The sequence below is a fragment of the Vicugna pacos genome, chromosome 16 (genome assembly GCF_048564905.1).
Source record: "Vicugna pacos chromosome 16, VicPac4, whole genome shotgun sequence".
Lineage (NCBI taxonomy): Eukaryota > Metazoa > Chordata > Mammalia > Artiodactyla > Camelidae > Vicugna > Vicugna pacos.
The window spans coordinates 7,115,808-7,137,994 of NC_133002.1; the positions used below are offsets into that span (position 1 = coordinate 7,115,808).

At 43.5% G+C, this 22,187-nt stretch overlaps 1 protein-coding gene across 9 annotated transcripts in view; it reads left to right on the forward strand.

Moving 5' to 3' along the window:
• The window catches only part of LOC107034903 (leucine-rich repeat-containing protein 37A), a 41,339-nt gene continuing 19,152 nt past the window's right edge, over window positions 1-22,187 (forward strand). For 3 of the 9 annotated variants that reach the window (XM_072940347.1, XM_072940350.1, XM_072940355.1), the window contains exons 1-10: window positions 12-131; window positions 4,716-4,819; window positions 6,692-6,964; window positions 7,341-7,431; window positions 8,044-8,745; window positions 8,895-10,222; window positions 12,556-12,627; window positions 14,931-15,002; window positions 17,845-17,916; window positions 18,515-18,595. In XM_072940347.1, the coding sequence (XP_072796448.1) occupies window positions 36-131; window positions 4,716-4,819; window positions 6,692-6,964; window positions 7,341-7,431; window positions 8,044-8,745; window positions 8,895-10,222; window positions 12,556-12,627; window positions 14,931-15,002; window positions 17,845-17,916; window positions 18,515-18,595 (2,891 nt within the window). In that variant the 5' untranslated portion in view covers window positions 12-35. Of the gene's footprint in view, window positions 132-695; window positions 1,044-3,636; window positions 3,795-4,715; window positions 4,820-6,691; window positions 6,965-7,340; window positions 7,432-8,043; window positions 8,746-8,894; window positions 10,223-12,555; window positions 12,628-14,930; window positions 15,003-17,844; window positions 17,917-18,514; window positions 18,596-22,187 lie in introns of those variants that run through there. The other 6 variants (XM_072940348.1, XM_072940352.1, XM_072940349.1 and 3 more) reach the window with 6 other exon arrangements.

Sequence of the window (22,187 nt, forward strand, 5' to 3'; positions counted from 1 at the left end):
GTCTGAGCGGCGCTTGCGTGGTGACCACTAGTGGGATGGCGGAGTTGGTGCCTTTCGTGGTTCCCACCCGAAGTAACAAAACCTTGCTGGTGTGGGAGCTGAGCTCCGGACCAGGAACCAAGGCCTTGCAGGTGAGCTGGCCAGAGTGGAGGGAGGGATGGAGGAAGCTGCCCTAGCCCCAATAACTGGGAGTCCCAGGCCAGGTGACCACCCCTCGCCCGAGCCTCGCGCCGCAAGGTGACCCCTGGCTGAGCCCCTGCCGCCATGTGACCCCCACCAAGCCTTGTACTGCCAGGTGATCCCTCGCCCTTAAGGAGCTTATAAATTTCTGATGAGGAAGGGTGCACAAACAAATCAATAAAGAATAGTGCTTTGGCGGAGGGAAGGGAGGCGCCGGTCTTTCTGCGCAGAGCTCTCTGGGACCTCACGGACGCACGCACGCTGGTCTGCATGCCTTCTCCGGGCCAGAGGTCGACTTGGCGCTGAGCCGTGGCCCGGTCCAGAAAGGCGGTGCGCGGCGCCAGCAGCAGGGGCGCAAGGGGCCAGAGCCATTACCCGCTGGAGCTGCGAGGGAGGGATGGAGCGAGCCAGCAATCGGGGAAGGGAGGGGGCCGCACGCGCAGCGCGCCACGCCTGCCTTGTCTGCCTGGCTTCGCGCGAGAGGAGGGAGAGGGAGGGGCGGTGCCGATAGCCCGGGTGCAGCGCGCCCGGTAACGGCCACCGCGCGCGCCGGGGGGCGGGGCGGGGCCGGCGCGCTCTGACCTCCCCGCGCCCCTCCGGCGGCGGGAGGCAGGCGGTGCTGTGCGCAGGCGCGCCCGGCAGAGCCCCTCCCCGCATGGGGTGGGGCATGCGGTAAAGGCCTCCAGCTCCCCCCAGGCCTGAGCGGCGACTGCCAGCGGGCCGGCGGCGGGCGGAACGGCGGCGGCCGCTGAGGAGGCGCGAGCCCCGGTCAGGCCTCCCCACTCCGTGCTGGACCATGTACTCAACCCACGGACCCCTGTTGCCCGCGCGCGGCGCGGCCGCCTGTGCCCTCGGCATGTTGGGTCAGTAGCGCCTGGGCCCTGGGACTGCAGGGGTCAAAGGGGTTGGGGTACTGAGTGCGGAGTAACGGTAATGGGGTATAAGTAAGAGAATGGTGGAGGCAGAGTAAAGGGGGAAGTTACAGAGCTCCGCTGGGCCAAGTGGTTAGTGATGGCAGGTGGGAGTGTAGCGGAGTGATGGGCGTGCAGAGTGGGGAGTGACTGGGGACAGCTGTGGTGTTTAGGTGTGGGGTGGAAAAGGTCTGTTGCCATTGGAGGTGAGGCGGGCAGAGTAGCTGGCTTCGTAGCATGAATTAGAATAGGAGCAGGTGAGACCTGCTGGTGTGGAACAGAGAGGGAGAAGGGGCCAGGAGCTGTGACTGAGTAGTGGGACTAAGGACAGGTCTTGAGAAGTGAGCGAGGCGCTGTTTGCTCAGAACAGAGTGATATGTTTATGGTGTGCTTTACGGAGAGAGAGGGAGAGACCCAGAAACCTGAGGGGAGTGCCCTGGGGAGGTGTTCAGGAAGGGACAGGACGGAAGGATTGTTCCCCCATTGTTTGCTGGGCCCCTTTCCCACCCAGCAGAAGACGAGGAGTTCCTGGTGAGAAAGGTCTTTGTGAAGAGAGGGATGGGCCCAGGTCTCTAGAGGCTGTTAGGGTTTTGGAGGGCCCAGCAGGCTTTTGGGGCTCCATTGCCCCAGTGGTAGGGGATGGGGTTGTCCTAGTGTCTTGAGTCCCTTCCAGTGTTGGCTGTTTTGTTCCTCTCCTGTTGCCTCGATGTGTACTTTTTCTTTTGTCAACACCTTACAGAATCAGGTCTTGAGGCCAGTGCCTCACACAGGGGCCCCCCCAGGCCAGCCTTCTGAAGGTGTGGGCCGGGGTGGGGCAGGGAGGGTCAGCCCAGGTCAGATTGATCTAGACCAGGGGGAAGCATGGAATGATGGGGACCAGGGCTAGGGCGGCTCCATTCTCTCTTCATGGTCTTCCCCTAGCAGGGGCCTCCTCTGCTGGTTCCACTTCCCCCAGGGAGCCCACTCACAGCCTAGGCCAGCCCCAGGAGCCCAGCCAGGGGTGGGACCCAGCCTAAGGCTGGCTCTGCTACCACGTAGCTCCTGGAGCAGGAGATTGGACCCCTTGGACTGGTCCCCTGGTGAGGGAAGAACCGTCCTGTGCCTATCCTCAAGGAGACACCTGGCACTGTTGCCTTCCCTGGGCAGAGACTTGTAATGATTTTCTTGTCTGCCTCTTCGTCTGTGCCTTTTCTTTGGAGGAGTTGACCGCATCCTCCCATCTTTTGGGCAAGCGGGCTGGATGAGAAAAAGAAAAAAAAAAAAACAATAACACTTTGAATTTGTTTGTATTATTTAAATTTTTATGAATGTATTTGTATACTACATCCTATCTAAAGTTGAAATAGAGATTTAAGAAAGAACTAGCAATGTAAGAAATCCACAGTAATGTATAAGTTATTTAGAGAGTTAACACGAGATATTTGCACTCTCAAAGAAGCTTGCTAATGCAGATGATGCTAGAAGAATGCTAATTCTTTTAGTTGTTTATAAAATGTATAGAGGTATGTGTGTTCCTTCTCACAGGGTTTAGTAACTTGGGGCTGCTACAGGTTCAGGTCCTACTTCAGTGGCAGGCCCATCTTATCTCCTCTTCAGGTCATATTCTCAAGCAGGAGCTACAGGATGACATGACTAAAACTGTTAACTTCCTTTGCTTACCCCCAAGCCTGTAAGAGGCTTCTGCAGGACTTCCTTGGTTGCTTGCATCATCACCTTCACCACCAGAGGTCAGGGAAACCTTCCGATTAATCAGGGGCCCTGGAAGTGATACAGAAAAGTATTGATTTAAAAGTAATAACATTTATTTAGGGCTTCCTATGAACTGATTGCTTAAACTGTGGTTCTATTTAATCTTCACAACCACTCTATGAAATTGGTATTGATAAATCTCAGGTGTATCCAAAATAAGTCTCTGTGTCAAGTTGTGATATTTTTAGGCCTGTTAGGTCTTTAGGTTTGTCTGGGCACCAGACGTAAGGCAGTTCAACTTAATGCCCTTGCCCTAAGCAGCTCCAGGTGCCAAGAATTGGCCAATTTCTACTTTGGATTCAATGGATGGTCAAAAAGGATCATAAAGGTAAACTGTAGATTTTCTTTGACTAACCAGACTCCTTTCAACGTTGAAATCCTAGACTTCAGAGAGAAGATTAGAACTGGGTTGTGGGGAGATGTGAAAGACGAGTTTCTGAGCATTGACCTTCCATGTAGAATTAACGATAATCTCATTGACTTGGTGGTGGTGTTCATAATTTTCTCCAGTATCTGTATGGTATATAATAAAAAATAGTTGTCCATATCTAGTAATTCATTTGCGAGCCTTACGTGATTTTGAAGCAACGGGACACCTCTACTATTAAGTGGGCTTACTGGAGTTTAGTTTTTACTCATAATAAGAAAATATCTTGAAGAATTGACTTTAATTCAGAGTCCTGGGTAGGGGTGTAACTCAGTGGTAGAGCATGTGCTTAGCATGCATGAGGTCCTGGGATCAACCGCCAGTACCTCCATTAAAAAAAACTCATCACCAAAATTCTACCGGCTTCAGGATCTTTCTGACCTTGAAAAAGGGGAAATGAAGATACTGTGGCACAACATCGAAGCAAAGCCTGGAGTTCTGTGCTTTAGAGGTGTTGTTGCCGTCCTATGAGGGCAGGAGTCCTGGAGCTGGCATGGCCGAGGAACCCTTGCACAAGCTGGAGGAAGGTCTGATTTCCAGTGTGTGGTGGGTTTGGTGAGGGGGTGGGATTTCTCCTTTTTCCTTTCTTTCTAAAACTGTTTTTTTTCAGTTACATCATCACCCTGGCTAAGCAACTAAATCCCTGAGCAGAATTTTTCAGCCTTGCCATATAGGTTCTTATCTTAGGCAATGCCTGATAGAACCTTTAACTCTAAAATTTTAGAGCTGACGACCTGTCAAGCTTAGGAGGGAAAATTCTTTCCCCCATTTTTGGTTAATAATTTGTTTTGTGCTAAAATAGTCCTTTCCAATACAGATTTCTTGTAGCCTTCAGTTATCCCAATAGAATCATCATCTAAAGATTTAAACTCTTGTGTAAATGTTCTGTCCTTTGCTTCCTATACAAGGACTTGAGTGGATAAAGTCAAATGTAGATCCCTAGAAAGGTTTTTCCAGCTGGAACTGAGTTTTTTTTTCCTAGAACCCGTGGCATTTGGGGTTAGGGTTTTAAGTCAGAGGCAGGTCTGTTAATGGAGTGGAGGAGGCTCCACAATCCACCTGAGTGGCTGATGCTCTGGGAGAGGCCAGACTATCTGCACCACCACCAAATCTGTCTCATTGTACAATTCCAGCTGTTTATGCACGGGAGAGCAGGAGTGTAGCTTCAGCTTGTCCATTTGAAATCTGATGTGAGATGTGTGCCACATTTTTGGCTTGCATCTCCTGTCTAGCACTTCAGGAACTTCCAGAATCGATCTGGGCTGTAAAAAGCTGTCCTGCCAGGATATATTTACAACAGAGCCATTCAGCCACACGCGTGTGTTGTGCCTGCCCTTAGTTGCTGCGATAGTAATCTAAGAATCATAGATGCACTTTTCTTTTTAAATGTATAACAAAAATCAGTTATTCAGATAGGCATTTTAAGTCTTTGTTTTTCTTGGATTTAGGGCCATTACATTATCATACCTTATGAAAAGGAAGATAACCCGGAAGCTTGCTATTCAAAAGGCTATGACAGATGCATTCCAGAAACTGCTGGTTGTGGTTTTAGGTAAGACTTTTTTTTTTTTTTTTTTTGACGAGGGCAGTAATTAGGTTTTCTCATTTATTTACTTGTTTTTAGAGGAGGTGCTGGGGGTAGAACCCAGGACCTCGTGCTTGCTAAGCATGTTCTCTGCCACTTGAACTATATCCTCCTCACTCTAAGACTTTCTTGGTTGTCCTTACCCTTGGCTCTGACCCCTTGTTTGAAATTTGGAGAGCAGAATTGAGGGCCGTCAGTGTGATTCTACAGTTGTGGACACAGGAGAAGACACAGGTCTTTTAAAACTCCCCTCAAGCAGAATCCCAAGCATTTAGGAACCAAGTAACTATGGCCTAAAGTGGGATTATGCTGCAGCATTTGAAAACTATGAATGCCTTTCAAATAAGCTGTGTTGTTACCAAATCTCAGCATCTCATATATATTTTATGTGAAGTATTTTACTCAAAAACCTTTGTATAAATTAATTATATGGATGTCCTGAATTAGGGATTAAGTTGTCAAAGTAATTTCTAAAAGAAAATATTAATGTACTGCATGTAAGATTTTTTTAAGGAGTAAAAATGTGTTTCATGTCATTGAGAACTTCTTGTGCAGCTAGATTTCTAGTTATGTAACTCACCCAGCATTGCCAAGTTTGTTATGAAGGGAACAAAGTAGAGAAAGAGAAGATGGTTACGTTCTGAAAAAGTATTTGAAGTTTCTTCTGCACAAGATAATTATTTTAATTCAATTTATACCAAATTATTTTAAATTCAGGGACACTTGAATCATATCCATGTTTGTGCTTTAAGAAGTCTAGCTTCTTGTGAAATGTGAGAGGAAGGGATTCAGTATCGATGCTAAAATTTTAAGAAAGCCGATTATAACAACAGACCCATTCCTCATTGGCCAATCTTGGAATCAATTCCATTTAAAAACCATCATGTTCTTAACGCTGGGAGAAATCTGAAGCACCTTCTCCATGGAGTTTAGTGGCCAGAGGGTGTGCCAGACAATTAAAAAGGACTAAATTAAAGAGATGATTATAAGGGCTGTGAAGGAAGTAAAGTGGGTGCTATTTGCAGTATTTCAAGAAAATTATTTAACATGCTGACTTTATTTTTTGAGAGGGAGGAGGTAATCAAGTTTGTATTTATTTATTTATTTACATATATTCTATTTCTTAAAAATTATTTTTATTGAAGTATAGTCAGTTTACAATGTTGTGTCAATTTCTGGTGTACAGCACAATACACAGTCATATAGGGACATACATAGATTTGTTTTCTTATTCTTTAACCATAAGTTACTAGAAGATACTGAATATCGTTCCCTGTGCTATACAGTATAAACTTGTTCATCTATTTTATTTATAGTAGTTAGTATCTGCAAGTCTCCAATGCCCAGTTTATCCCTTCCCACCCCTTTCCCCACTATTTTTAATGGAGGTACTGGGATTGAATCCAGGACCTTATGCGTGCTAGGTACACACTAACTGCAGAGCTATACCTCCCCCCAACATGCTGACTTTAACATTCTAGGTGTCTTCTCCGTGTGTGCACACAGGGTAGACCTCTGGAAAGGGGCATTGTAATTGTTTCTAGACTAATGGCTGTGCTGAGACAAGGTGAGATGGGGAAATTTTCCCATGCTAATGTAAAGGGCTGTTCGCTTGGTTTCCAACACTCTTTCTCAGAGTGAATTGCTCACCTACTCCAAAACCCTTCCTGCAGAAACTCTGGAGTCATCACTGATTCAGTGGTAACCCCTAATAATAGAGTGGTGAATTTTATAATCAGACATGGATGCTGAGAGTTCAGAGGACATGGCAACATTTTAGAATATCTAACTGTAAGGTGTATTCCCCTCCCGCCGCCCTAACTGGTGCTCGTTTTGTAGGTCAGCTACTTTTCTTGGAAGCAGTGTGGCCAAGGGGAGGAAGAATGTCTCTCAGATGTCAGCTTTGAGGAGGAGGAGTTCAGATGCCCAGAACTGGGCTAGCACTTCTGAGTCTCCCAGAAGGCCGGGCCCTGTGACTTCCTTGGGAAGCTCTGCACCACCTCACCCCCACCCCTGCACTGCTGGAGTCTGGGGCCACTCTGGTCTGCAGCCCAAATCCTGCCTCGTTGTGCGGGGGGCCAGGCTGAGGTTGGAGAGAGGGCCTGGCAGGAGGTAAGAGTCACCTTTGCTGGGGGAAGGATGGCTTGGGCCCTGGGAAAAAGCCTGACTGTGGTTGCATGTCCACTCTGACCTAATAAAAGAGGTGTCACTACAGGGTGGGGCATGAGGCAGGAGAGGGGCGCACGTGTAGCCAAGCTGGCATTTCGCTTCGGTGTCTGTTCAGTGTGCCTGGCCCGTTTCCTACTAGCCTGTGTCACTGTGCCCGAATCGTCTTTGTGTTATGTTTCCCCAGTATTTTTGGTTGCTGCAGCTCTTTGCTTGGCAGCCACTCTGGCTTCTGGTCCAGGGATGGCCCCTGAGGTGGTCCCTGGGCTCTGTCCAGCAGGCCCCCAACTCACAATCAGGGGACTTTAATTCTTTCACACAGGAGTCTGAGACTTCGCTTCTGTACCCGGACGTGGAGTCAAATGGAGACCTGCCTGCTGGGCCATATCAGGATATTGCTGTTCCACGTCAAGGTGAGAATGACAAGCTAACCCAGCATCAAAAGCTCCCAGAGGAGGTTCCAGTGCTAGGCTGGGATCAGAATCGGGCCCCAGCTCTGTCTCGACCTAAAGGTAATAAGATCAAAGCTGTAGATATAGATCTACCTTTGGATCTTCTGGGAAGCCCAGATCAGCCTCCAGAGCCCCCTGAGGAGGCTGAAATGTCCTCATCCCTGCAGGAGGCCCAGGCTCAGCGTCCAGAGCCCACTCAGGAGGTTGAGTCTCCACCCCAGCAAGAGGGTCCTGCTCAAAATCCACAGACCCCTGAGACGGTTGACTCTTTTCTGCCCCAGGTAGAGGCCCAGGCTCAGCGTCCAGAGGCCACTGGAGAGACAGAACCACCTCCACTTCAGCAGGGGGCTCTGTCTCAGCCTTCAGAGGGCCCTGAGGAAGTAGGCGCTGCCGTCCCTCTGGGGGAGGGAGGGCTTCAGGAGGTTTTAGCTGAACAATTAAGGCCTCATGAGGTAAATGGTCCCAATGAAAATGAAGCTCAGCAGTCAGCCCTGCACAGTGTCACTGTTAACCCTGTGGATCTAGCACTTACTATAACTCCAGAGGTCACTAATGTGGTTGAAACTTCTCCAGTTCCGCAGGAGGCCCCCTCTCAGCCTGCAGAGCATCCTGAGGAGTCGGAACCTCCTCCATTCCCTCAGGAGGCCCAGGCTCAGCCTGCAGAGCACCCTGAGTATGACTCTGCCCCACTCCAGCAAGAGGCCCCAGCGCAAGTTTCAGGGTTCCCTGGTGAGACTGTACCTCAGTTTCCAGCGAGTGAGGAGGCAGCAGCTCGACCTGGAAGTAAGTATCCAGCTCACTCCAACCCATCCAGTGTTACACTTAAACCGGTGGATTTGGAACTTACGGTCACTCCAGAGCCTGCTAAGGAAGGCGACTTTACCACAGCCCAGCAGGAGGCCCTGCCTCAGCCTCCAGAGAGCCCTGAGGAGGTGGAACCTTCTCCTGTCCAAGAGGAAGCTGCGTCTCAGCCTCCAGAGAGCCCCGAGGAGGTGCAACCTTCACTTGAGCAGGAGGCCCAGGCTCAGCCTGCAGAGCATCCTGAGGAGGCGGAACCTCCTCTATTCCCTCAGGAGGCCCAGGCTCAGCCTGCAGAGCATCCTGAGGAGGCGGAACCTCCTCCATTCCCTCAGGAGGCCCAGGCTCAGCCTGCAGAGCGCCCTGAGTATGACTCTGCCCCACTCCAGCAAGAGGCCCCAGCGCAAGTTCTGGGGTTCCCTGGTGAGAATGCACCTCAGTTTCCAGCGAGTGATGAGGCAGCAGCTCGACCTGGAAGTAAGTATCCAGCTCACTCCAACCTGTCAAGTGTTACACTTAAACCTGTGGACTTGGAACTTACGGTCACTCCAGAGCCTGCTAAGGAGGCTGAAAGTTCTCCAGAGCAGCAGGAGGGCTCTGCTCATTTTCCTGTTTCCCCCGAGCAGGCTGAATTTTCTCAAATCCAGTCTAAGCCTCTTTCTCCATCTCCGGAGCACCCTGGGAAGGTTGAATCTTTCCCAGGACAACAAGAGGCCACAGCTCACACTACAGGTCCCCCTGAGGGGGTGGGGCTTTCTTCGGTCCAGGAGGAAGCCCCGGCTCAACCTCCAGAGCCACCTAAGGAGGTTGAGATGACAGTTGGAACACCAGGACAGAATCAAGCTCAGCATTCCAGCTCGCCCAGTGTCACTGATAAACCTTTGGACCTGGGGCTTACCATGACTCCAGGGCCTCTTACAGAGGCTGGACACTCTGCAGCCCTGCAGCAGATGACATCTCATCCAACATACATTGAGGTGACACCTCCACAGGCAGAGCAGGTGCTGGCTCAGCATCCAGCCATGACTGAGTTCACAGTTCAACCTCTGGATCTGGAACTTTCACTAAGTCCAGAATCTGATACAGAGGCTCGCCCTTCTCCAACCATGCAAGGGACCCCAACTTGGCCTCCAGAGCCCCATCAGCCTTCATTGTATCAGGAGGTGACAGTTCCCACACCAGACCAGGATCACCCTGAGCATCTAATGTTATCTAGTGTCATAGATAAACCTTTGGATCTGGAGCTTACCGTGACTTCAGAACCTACTACGGAAGCTGAACATTCCACATCGCCCCCTCCAGAACGCCCTGAGGTGACACTCACCCCTTTAAGCATCACTCCAGTCACAGTTCACACTGTGGACCTGGAAGTTACTGTAACTGGAGCATACAGTGTGGATGTTGAACCTTCTCCAACCAAGCAGGAGACCCCAACTCAGCCTCCAGAGCCACCAAAGGAGGTTGTTATTGAATATCTACCCCATCAGGAGGTGACCATTCCAACTTCAAGTAAGGGTCAAGGTCAGCACACAACACCGTCCAGCGTCACACCTCATCACGTAGACCTGGAGCTAACCATGACTTCAGAACCTGCTGTGGAGGCTCAACATGCTACAGTCCTCCGGAAGACTACAGCTCCTCCTCCTGAGGTGGCGCTTGCACACCCAGACCTGACTCGAGTCGCAGTTCCACCTGTAGGTCAGGGAGATACCATAACTCGGCACCCAGGGTCACTGAAGACACCTGCTTCAGCTGAGCCTTCGGTGGTGCATTCTGTACCATACACCTCAGAAAAGGAGCAACCGAAACAGAGCGCTCCCACAAGTGTGAACATCTGTGAGCTCTGCATCTGCAGTAATGAGGGCTTGTCCTGCACTGGTCTCAGCCCAGAGGAGAGGCTCCAGACGGTGCCCGTGCCGCAGCCCAGCAACTACAACGGCACCTTCACCATCCTGTAAGAACTGCTTTTCCTCGTTTGTTCTCTGCCTCCTGCCTGACCTGGCAGCCTTTCTTTGAGGTCTTCCTGGGTCTTCCTCATCTCCCTAGCTCACACTGGCTGCTGTTTTTACCTTTTGTTTCTCTTAAAAGCAATTTCTTATTTTCATTCGCCTTCTTACTGTTGCTTCTTCTTCTCCAGTCTTTTACTTATAACTGCCCCTACTCTTTTTCCTTCTCCATTTTTTACTCCATTGTTTAATTTCTTAACATCTTCTCTTGTCCCATTTTTGCTCCATCCTCGTTACAGCAACATGTCCCTCTCCCCATCTCATTGGTGTTAATACAACAAAGTGGTTAAGAGTAGAGATTCTGGAGTCAGACTACCTGGGTGTGAATCCAGGTCTGCCGTTTATTAGCTTTGTGACTCAGTTTCCTCATCTGGATAGTGGGGATTATCATAGTCACCGTCTTGTAGGATTATTGTGAGATTTAGATGAGTTAATACATGTAAAGCTCTTATATCAGTGCCTAGCATATATCTGAGTGTTAGCCATTATTTTTATTCAGTCTCTCAGTTATATTGATTACTCATCTTTGCCCTCAGTATTTCTATGTATAGCACCCATTTTATGCCCAACCCAGGGCTAAGTACTGTGGGAGCCACAGAAGTATGGCATTGTCTCCAGAACATCACAGTGATAGGTGGGAGGAATGAGAACACGCCTTAAAAGGGAGGTGATGTGTAATTGAGTATTAACAGATACAGAGAGGTGCTGAAATTAACCAGAACCTGGAATCACTGGGGTGTGGAGGTCAGGGGAAACTGCATGGATAAGCTAAAACTGTCTCTGGAACTTAAAGACTGGCTATGATTTGTTAGATTAAAAATAGAGAGTATAGTCTAGGGAAAGGCGTGGCTGCAGGAATCATCAGGATTTAAGAGATCAGTCTAGCTGTGAAGTACTGGGTTAAGCACCAATGAAAGATATCCTATGAAAAACCTTGACTGTTACAAATAGGGATTTGAAAAATATGGTATAAGATGTGGGGAGCCATTGAAAGTTTTCAAGGTAAAGAGAGAAATGATGAAAACATGAAGCTTATTTTAGATTCCATCTGTAGTGTGATCTAGAGAGGAAGGTTGGATTCAGGGAGACCAAACAGAATGCTGTAGCAAAACCTAGGAGGAGAGTGAGAGCAGGCTGAATTAGCATGGTTGTGATGGGAGGAGAAGGAAATCCTGAGACCATGACAAAGGGAAAACTGACAAGGTTCAGTAACTGCCTAGAGTCAGGGGATGAGGGGTACAGGAGAGAAAAATATGTTGATGAGGAGAATGATGGTGGTACAACAGGTGGAAATACAGTTGGGAAGGAGAGCCAGTTTGAGGGAAATGGATTCAGTTTTATTGATGAACATAAAGCAACCAGAAGGCTTATGTTTGAGTGGAAATGTCCCATAGGCAGGTGGGCAGACAAGTATCTGTTTTGACTTATTTCTGATCCCCCTGAAAATTGTGCATATAAACTAAATCGTTGTGGCTGAGGGAAGAGGACAAAGCTAAAGGTAAAGATTCAAAGCCATCCACAGTTAGTGGTTGAAACTGAACCTCAAGCACTTAACAGCTTCTTTTAAATGTGTAAGTCATGGATGCATTCTCACTGTTTAAAAGAAAATGTCATAGAAGTATACAGGCTAAAATGTGACATTCTCTCCCCACCCTCCCTCCCACCCATAAGATAACTATGTTACTATTTGGATGGGTGTCCTTCCTTCCAGTCTCTTTCCTTTGCATTTTTTCCCCTAAGGAGGTAATAACTTTACTCCTTGCTCAGTGACCTGTGCTTTTCTTTATGCAATATGTCTGAGAGATATTTCCATCTTAGTCTCTAATTTCTAACTGCCCTTGCCCTTCCAATACCTGGAGAGATTTAGAGAGCACTGAGCCAAAGCTTTGGTGTTACCTGTCATAAGATTTCTTTACTCGCTGCTCATGATACATTTCTGCCATTTTTATCATTGATTTGTAGGAGTCATTTTAGACACATAAGTGACTTTGGGAGAAAAAAGACTTACATTCAAAACATTTGGCAATATATATCCAAGAAATTGGACGGATAGGAAGTTCAGGTTCTGAGGAGATGCCTCATTGCTTGTGCCAGTGGTGTCACATTATATCTTTATTGTATCTTTAGGAATTGTGCCCACTAGGAAGCTGAGAAGCTGTGGGAGTTAGAAAGCTGGTCTTTTCTGCATTGAGTATTCCCCACAATGTTGCCATGATTCTCTCACTTATTCTGCTCATTCTCTCCCTACCTATTTAAGGATATGAACTGTGTTTCTTCACAGAGATTTCCGAGGAAACTCAATTTCTTACGTCGATGAGAATACCTGGAAGCCTTACCGCTGGACGGAGAAACTGTGAGTATATTCTCTCCAAATATGCATACAAAACACTGACTGCCTTGTCAGATTCTTCTTGGTCCAGAATTCCGAGGTCAACAGCTGTGTTAAAAGGTATTTCCCCCTTCACATTCCAAACCAAACTATTGATTGAAATTCTGTTTTTATTTAAAAAATTAAACTTGGCAGGCCCTCATTCAAATAAGCAAGAACCAACTTAAACTTATTTTCCATTATACCAATAATACATGATTATATTCTCCATATAGAAGAATGAAATAACATGTGTAGTGAAAACCCTTCTTGTGCCTTAATCCCCCACCCACACAATTTGGAGTTTAGTAAAACAGTCCTTCCAGACTCTTTTCCACGTATTTGACTACATACATATTTACAGATAACAAAATAAGTTAGTTGTGTGACTTTATTATATCTTTTTCCTTAAGTGATAAAATCTTGCAACATGATTCTTTAATGTCATGATACATCTTAGATTTCTTTTCCTCCCAGTACATAGAGGGTTGCCCCATTTATTTAAACTCCTGCATAATATTCCATAGTATGGATGCATCAGTTTAATAATGCCCGTATTGAAAGGTGTTTAGATTATTTCCAGTTTTCTTGTTACAAACACTGCTGCAATGAACATCCTTGTGCACGCATCTTTGTGAACCTGTCAGGTATTTCTGTAGAATAGATATGTAGAAATGGGATTGTTGGGGTGAAGACTATGTAGAGACAAACTTCTAATTGCCCTCAAGCAAGTTGTGCCAGTCTACACTCCAGTCAGCACTCCCTGACGGCCTTTGTTTCCCCACACCCTTCCACTGCTGGATAGTCTCCATCTTTTGGGCTGATCTGAAGGGTGAATAAAAGGGCTTCCATCTGAATTTGAATTTTCCTGAGTACCTGTGAATTTAAATATCTTTATATGCGTGCTGAGCATTTGTATTTCATCTCCGAATTGTCTGTCCTTTACTCATTTTTCTATTTTTTTAAATTGATTTGTAGATAAGTCAGGTTAAATAAGATAATGATTTTAGGGGGAAGGCTATATTCAAAGCAGTTAACTGGCATTTTTCATGGCAGTTTGTATTATTCAGCTTGAATAGACAAATCATGAATATAACTTCCAAATTGCATTGTTGAGAAGATATTCTACATCTTTTTGTATTAAGTCTTCAAAAATATCCAAAGTATTGTCATATCTACCTGTAATCTGTATAAAAATTAATGAGAGAGTCTCCATAGTTTTTGTCCGTACTAACTCTTTGAAATCTCAATTTTGTTGCTAAATTTTATTTGTATTTAGATTTCTTAAAATTTGCAGTTGAAAAGTTGTATCACATACCCAAATTGTTGCAAACACACTTAAAGTTTTCCGATAATTACATTGAGTATCAGTTTTTACATTTTAATTTTAAAAATAAGTAAATTAAATTAGAATTCAACTCCTTAGGCACATTAGCCACTCAAGTACTCAGTAGCCACATGTTGCTAGACATGCAGCACTACATGCTACATGCAAGAATAAAATAAATTTACAAAATATTGTTGAATGAAAGAACATAGAGAATAATACATAAATCATTCCACTCACATAAAGTTCAAGAAGCAAGAATAAATTATATTCTTTGTGGCTGATGTATAAAAGGCAGAACTACATTTGAAAAGGAAGGGAAGTAGTATTAAAGTCAGGGTAGTGGTTCCCTCTAGGGAGAGGGCTGCAGTTGGAAAGGAGCACAGCGGGGGCTCCGGGGGCGCTGGCTGTGTTCTTTCTTGACGTGAATGGTGTTACATGGGGATTTCTAATTATTAAAGTGAACAGGTATGTATATTTTACGTATATTTTAATTTTGAAAAAAAATTTCAGTGGGGAAAAAAAATCAAATGTCTTCATTTCCAGCCCTAATATACTCTGTCTGGGACTTCCTCATACAGTTTGGGAAAAGCGAGAAAGGCATGGCAGCTCTGCAGCGTCAGTGCTGCCCAGAGTTCGGTTCTAACCAAGGACTTGTGATCTGAAGAGTAGGCATTAAATACATGATTTGGTGAGGAAGAGTGGATAGGGGTGTGCGTGTGCGTGCGTGCGTGCGTGCTTGTGTGTGTGCGTGAGATGGAAAGAGATGGACACAAAGGTAGATGTGAGAAGAAATGATTAAATGAAACCGGAGTGGAGAACACCATGTCTAAAATAACAGTTAGGGTATTTAGGTGGCACCGTTACCCAGGTTTCCCCTACATATATGAGTTAGTCCTATGTAGTAAATAATTGTAATTGTTTTGCATTTTGATCCAAAAATAACCTTTTCGTTTTTCAGAATTCTCAGAGATAATTCTTTGACTGAGTTACGTAAGGATTCATTTAAAGGCTTGCTAGTCCTCCGGTATTTGTAAGTTAATTAGTTAATCATTTATTTATGAGTTCTTAGTTATATTATCGATAAAGTAATTAAGGGGTTTAAATTAAATAACCTCTACAGTTTTTTTTTAGCAATAAAATTCTATAATTCTCTAAGTCTGTAGGGTCCCAGCCCATCTCTAGCATCAAATACCTCTTATTCATTTTTAATTTTTAAATTTATATAGACAAGATATAGATTAAAAAAATACCTTTCAGTTGTAGAGGAAAAGTGGTAATGTGGTCTGAGCAACTATAGACACCCATATGAACCTTATTATGTAAGTGTTCATATACCATCCACTTACATTTAGTTTATGGCCCACGGATCAGATCCATCCCATGATCTGTATTTGCACAGCACCCAAGTTAAGGACGATGTTTAAAGGGCTGTAAGTGGGAAAACGGAGGAAAAAAACAAAGGAAAACACACGGCAGAGACTGTGTGTGGCCTGCACAGCCTCACGTACTCACTGTGTGGCCTTCACAGAAAAGGTGTGAAAAAGGTGCTTTAGTAGAATGAGAGGAATTAAAGTAAAGCTCAGATTGTCACCTACAGGACCAGGAAATATAGAACACTTACATTAATATGAATGCCATTAACTCATAATTTTCATCTAAATTAAATTCACATTTAAATATTAAATATTAAAGTAGATGATTTATGTAAACAGTATTGTCCAGAACATTTCAAGTTACCAAGAGAACAGACTGTTGTTAAGGATTCAATGCAGGAATTGTTACACCAATATTAAAAATGTTTAAGATGATGGTTAAAGTGGTATAGTTACAACTGTTTACACCAAATAAGCATATTAGAAATGTCCCTAACTTCACTAGTTACAAAATGAAAAACTCTGCATTTTCATTGTACAAGGAAAGAAATGCTTGCATAGTATTTTTGTTAATTTAGAGATAAGGAGATACTGTGTTCTCTGCTATAAAAGATCAATTTTTATCCTTTGTCCATGGCATCCAGAGCTGTGTATGTCATTAATCGTTACTAAGCTAACTAATGATGTTCTTTAGCAAAGAGATTCTTCTTGCAAATATAGAAGGCTAAGGGAAGTGGGTATAAGGAGCCTCACATGACCCTAAAAATAGTCCTTTTAACTATTAAACCATCCAAGCCTTAAGGGGCAACCACTTTTGTATTAGTCTTCCTGGGTCCCTCTGTCATCTGGGCTCCAAACCTTAGAAACACAGTTTGGAGAAAAATAAATGAGATAACTGCACAGTGGATTGGGCCATTAATTACTTCTACTATGAAATACCCTCTTAGCAGATTATTTCATGTTAGCATAAGTTATTCTCACTTATTTAAAAAAATGTCAATCAGTAAAAAAGAATATGCCGAGCAGTGTGCCTAGTGTTGTAAACACAAAGATAGGTAAAACAGTTCCTTCTAGGAAATCCTGATCTTACAGGGGGGAAAAAAATAACATAAGCTCAAACCGTCATACAGAAACACTAAGTGGATGACAGAGTGCTGGAGAGGTGTAGAAAAGGGAGTGTTTCTTCTAAAACAGTCGTTTTCTTCCTCCTGTTCACTCCTCAGCTAATTGTTTATTTTAAAAATATCTGACTTTGCTTTGTGTCCATACATTGGCTTTAACCATGATAGACAATGCACATGAGCCCGTCTAGTCCATACATTCAAGGAGTTTATACTCAGAGGAAATGGGCTGCAAAAACAGCTATATAAGAAAAAAAGAAGTGGAGAGGGGCAATGAGAGCTCTGAGTTGGTTTTGGAGCTCAGAAGAGGGAAGAAAGACTCCAAACTGGATCAGGGAAAATGTTACAGCAGCGTTGTTTGAATAGGACCTTAAAGGGCCACTGTGTGTCATCAGACAGACATCTTGGGAAGAGCACATTTGCAAAAAGAAGGTAGGAGAGAGGCAAAACACAGGAAGCATGCTTTGAGAACCTGCAGAGTACACGCCGAGGGTAACACGCCAGGCTGCCCCGTTCCCACAGCAGTGCTCTCGGACAGACTCGAGCCTGCAGCAGAATCAGTCACTTGGAGGGCTTGTTAAAGCACAAGTTATGCCCCACAGTTGCTGATTCAGTTGGTCCAGAGTAGAGCTGAGCATTTCTTCAGTAAGTTCACAAGTGATGCTGGTATTTGAGAACCACATCTGGAGAGTTAATCTGGTGACTGGTAGAGGATGGCTGAGAAAGGAAGAGACTAGAGGTGCAAACACCAGTCAGAAGACACTTGCACCACCACCCCCCCCCCAGGAGAAAGGGAAGACTAAGAATCAGTGGAAATAAGATAGCTAGCTATAGTCAAGAGTGGGTGTTTCAAATAAAAGTCAATATTTTGATATAACACTGAATTAGTTCAAATTAGACATTAGTAAGAGGAGCAGTTCCTTTCAAGTCATGTGAAAGGCTATCTTTTATTTCTTCTGGTATTGAATTGGCATAGAAAAGCAGAATTAAAATGGGAGGTGTGTAAATAGAGTATTCATTTTCACATTAAACATTATAATTATATATGGAGGTTAAAAACTTTGAGTTTATAATGCAGAATTTGTTGAGACCACAAATGGTTATCTAATCAATTCTGCTCTGAGGAAACATTACCTCCAAAATCTACCAACATCTATATAGGTGTATGTTTTATTAGTGAACATAACGAAAGTGAGACTCTTAAGATAGGTGAGGGCAGGTTTAGGGGCTTTGGAAGGTTTGAATAACAATTCATAAGGTTTAGATGTTATATAGAAGCTGCTTATTCATTATTATTCTTCTAACCTCTAGTAGTTATTCCTACTAATTAGATATCTAGTAGGTAATTGAGGTAATATTTTCCTTTTCCTTTTCCTAGAGATTTATCTTGCAATAAAATAAAGTTTATTGAACACGGTACATTTGAATCACTACCTTTTCTGGAGTTTGTGTAAGTTACAATTATAACTTCATTATGTTGGGAACTTTTATAAAATTATAAATATGATTATAAAAAATTAATTTGCTACTGATTTGGAAACATTAAAATTTTAGTTTAGAAATCTACTAGAATTATGTAGCTAATCCTTTTTGTCTCTCGCAAATATTTGCACTCAGATGACATTTGGCAATGTCTGGACACATTTTTGGTTATCAGAACTGTAGGTATGCTGCTGCCATCTGGTGGACAGAGGCCAGAGATGCTGCTAAACCCCCTACAGGGTGCTAGACAGCCCCCCACAACAAAGAGTTGTCCGGCCCAAAATGTCAGTAGTACTGCCCTTTGCTAGAGAAGAAAGGATCACTTATCGCAAATATTTATTGAGGATTTACCATTTTGTATCTCATGCACCATGCATATAATCATGAAACTATAACTCTCAAGCAACTATTTTCCACACTGAGATTTCTTTAGTGTATTGAAAGGATAATGAGATCATGTTTCATTGCATATAAATTAGAATTACTGCCAAAGGATAAAGTTCTGATAGAATTTTTTTTCTTCTTCTTTGGCTTGTGTCTTTTTTTTTTTCTTTTCTTTTTTGTAGCAATCTTGGTTGTAATTTAATAGTAGATCTGAGCTTTGGAACGTTCCAGGCCTGGCATGGAATGCAGTTTTTACAGATGATGTAAGTGAAATAGATGAATACATGTAAAAAACTATGTTTTGGTTATTGGTAATTGGTTATCTGGGTGTAAGCTCACTGTGGATTCCAGAAATTATGTCTTGAAATCCATTCTTTTTTTTTCTTTTTTTTTTTAATGAGAAAACTAAGGTACAAAGAGGCCATGAGACTTGTCTAACTCATACATGGAACACTTTGCTTTCCCTAGTACTGATGTTTGGCACGAGCAATAAAATAAAAGGCACCCAACAGAAACACTCAAATTAGCATTGTCACGGAATCCCATTGTTGTTGCTCCAATATGCAAATAGTACTTGAAATTACACTTTTGAATTTAATTCCTGCTCATGTGCAAAATTCCTAACTACTTAAAATTTATGCAGCACAGAGCTGCAAAGAACTCAGTTTAGCCCAAAATTCTTCAGGGAGCAACAGGCATGGGTGCCTTCTCAAGTATCAGCTTCTTTTAAATGGTAAAGCGGAAAGAATTCCTGAACACCCACCTCTCTTCCCAACTACCCAAAACATTATTTTTCAAAAAGTCTATATTAGTCTGAGGTGAATGATCTGTGGCCAATAGGAACCTTTGAGGGATGGATGTTTGTGTTAAGCTGTAATGTGAACAATATAAAGAAGATACCTTGCTATAGCTGAATTCTCTATACTTCCTTTTCTGACTACTTCTAATAAGAAGCGTGGGTTTTTCAGAACCTTGAAAATTCTGTGATTTCTCCATGTCACAAGCAGATGACAGCAGGTAGATTCAGTGGCCTGAAGGGGATTTTAGACTCAAGGTGAAGAGCCTCCTCTAAATCAGGCTTTGGAAAAGAGTCTCCTATTTGTGTTGTGGTTCAGAAATCCAGTTTCACAAAGTTCACTTTGGGTTAATGAAGGTGTCGAGGGTGCGTCTGGAGCTGGACTGACAGTTCTGCAGATGCCCACCAGTGGCAGCCTCCCTCCCCGCTTCATTAGCTTGCTGGTGCCTAACTTGTGGAAAGAGAATGGAGGGTCAGTTTTTCTCTTGCCAGTGCACCGGAGCGTGGGCTTGTTAGGTCCCTCCGCCAAGAGGTTTTAGTAGCATTAGTACCATGTCTTAATCTCATGACCTTTCCTAAACATTTTATAACACCAAGAGTCTCTTATAAGGATCTAAGTTTCCTTATGGTTATGTAGGCGAGCCAGGGGAAAAAGAATTGTGGAATCACAGTCGATAAAAATGACTGAATTTATTGGAAAACATTCACTGAGTGCCATGTGCACTGTGTGTCTGCACTTCACTAAGTGCTGGGGTTACAAAGAAGAATAGGCCAAAGATTTTGTCCCCAAGAAACTTTCATACTGGAAGAAAATTGATGGTAAAACTTATGAGAGCCATGCTAGCATCTCTGCAGCAAGGTAGCCACGTAGGGAAGCAAGGAAGCAGAAAATGAGTGGTGGGTTAGAAAGGATGGTCATGCAAGAGGCACGAGCCTGATCTTCTTGAATTTCTGTGTTCATCTGAAGTGGCAGAAAAAGCTAATGAAAGAATCAGAGCTGGTGTTGGAAATAAATTAATATTGCTTTCCTAAAATTCATTCACAGTTACTTTCAAAAGATTGTGAGAATACAGTAAGTGTGTGTTGGGGGCTGGGCTCCTCCTTTGTTTTGCGCCAAATGTAGAAAGTCTAGAATGTGCCACCCCTTGAGTTGTCATTTTGTTGCCTATTACATTACTGAGGTGTTTATAAGTTCAAATAATATTTATCCCTGCATTAATTAAGTCTGGAAAAGGGCCCCAGCTGAGGTGGATTTATCATCAATTAAATGAAGCTGAAGCTGTAGGGCTCCCCACTTACCTAGGTCCCTTCCAAGGTCTTGGGATGGGTACTAGTGATTTTTGTGTTCATAACTTTGCATGTTTTTATTAGACAGGATTTTTCCAAAGTAGGTGAGGCTCAAGACCCACAAAGCCTGGGTGGGTTTCACGTAATTATAACTCAGATGGTTTCTTGAATGAAACCTCTATGTTATTGACTAATCCCAGGTGAACAAGGGAGAGGTGTGCTAGAGTCTATTTTGAATGTGAAGTCCCCCTCAAAGATGAGCCAAGAGCTAATTAATTAATAAAGCACCGTTTTTACCTTTGTGTTTTGTTTTGGTAGTGGGAGGTAACTCTTATTTATTTATTTATTTATTCTCTGAGGAGGTACTTGTACTGCTAAGTTTAATATTTTCTCCTTATCCTTGATTTTTGTCACTTTGATTACTATGTGAATTGGTGTGCTCCTCTTTGAGTGGATCCTGTGTGGAACTCTGCACTTCCTTCACGTGGGTGACTGTCTCCTTTCCCAAGTTGGGGAACGTTTTGGTTATTAGGACATGGGGTATGTTTGAAGGCTCCCACTGTCATGGAGAGCAAAGGTCTAGGACAAGCTAAAGCAACACAGATCTCACTGTCCTGACAGAAGTTAATGTGTTTTTGTGAAATAAATTGCTCCCCAGATTGCCACAAGCCCGTTGGTTAAATTTCCAGAGTTCTGAGAAAGTTGATTCTGATAATTTTTGTGAGTTTTTTTGTTGTTGTTTTATGGAGGGATGAATTTTCAGATGTCCTCACTCCACCGTTTTTACTGATTAGCCTGCAACATGGTTTAAAATCTCTAAAGCCTCAATGATCATAGGCTAATGAAGTAGTTAATCATGGGAGATAATTGAAGAAAAGAAATATAAGAGAAAGTGTGATTCTCATAGAGGCTCTCCCAGATTGGGAGATGAAATTTGAAAAGGTATTTCTATATTTAGTGCCCTCAAAATTAAGGTTAAAGTAATAAATTATTTTAAACACATTCCTTTTCTTCTTCTTCTTCTTCTCCTCCTCCTCCTCCTCCTCCCCCCCTTCTTCTTCTTCCTCTTCTTCCTCTTCTTTCTTCTTTTAAATACAGGTTAAACACAGGCTTTGCAGTCAGAACTGAGTTCAAATTCCAGCTCTGCTTCTTACTAGCTTGATGAGTTAGGACAAGTTATATAACTTCTCTGTGCCTTGGTTTCCTCATTTGTAAAATGGGATAATAATATTATCTATTGCATAAGGTTACTGTGAGGATTAAATATTAAATGTTGATCATAGATACCTGGCAATCCAAAAGGCATTAGTTCTGATTATCTTTATAATATTCTGCAAAAGTACACTAATGATTCTTGAATAGAGTTAATTAACCTAAAGGCAAATTTTCTTTCTTCTTGTTTCTTTTGGGTTTTTAAAATTTATTTTCTTTTTCTTGTTTGTTTCAAAGAATTGAGAAGAAAATCTATTCCAGCGTTTTGGAATAAAAATTTGTTCAAAAAATGAATTTGTCACTTTGTTGATATATAAACAAAATGATGTTTATTCAACAAACATTTCTTAAGTACCTAATAAATACTAGGCACTGTGTCAGGCACAGAGATGACAATGACAATAAAGTATAGTCCTTGCTCTCATGGAGCTGACAATCCAGGAGACTGACAAGTAAGGAGGTGACCCCACACATGGTAGCAAAGGCTGTGACAGAAGAACACACATGGGAGTGTGCAATGGGAGTGTGGGTCTCCCCAGTTCCTCTTGTATTTTTCTCTT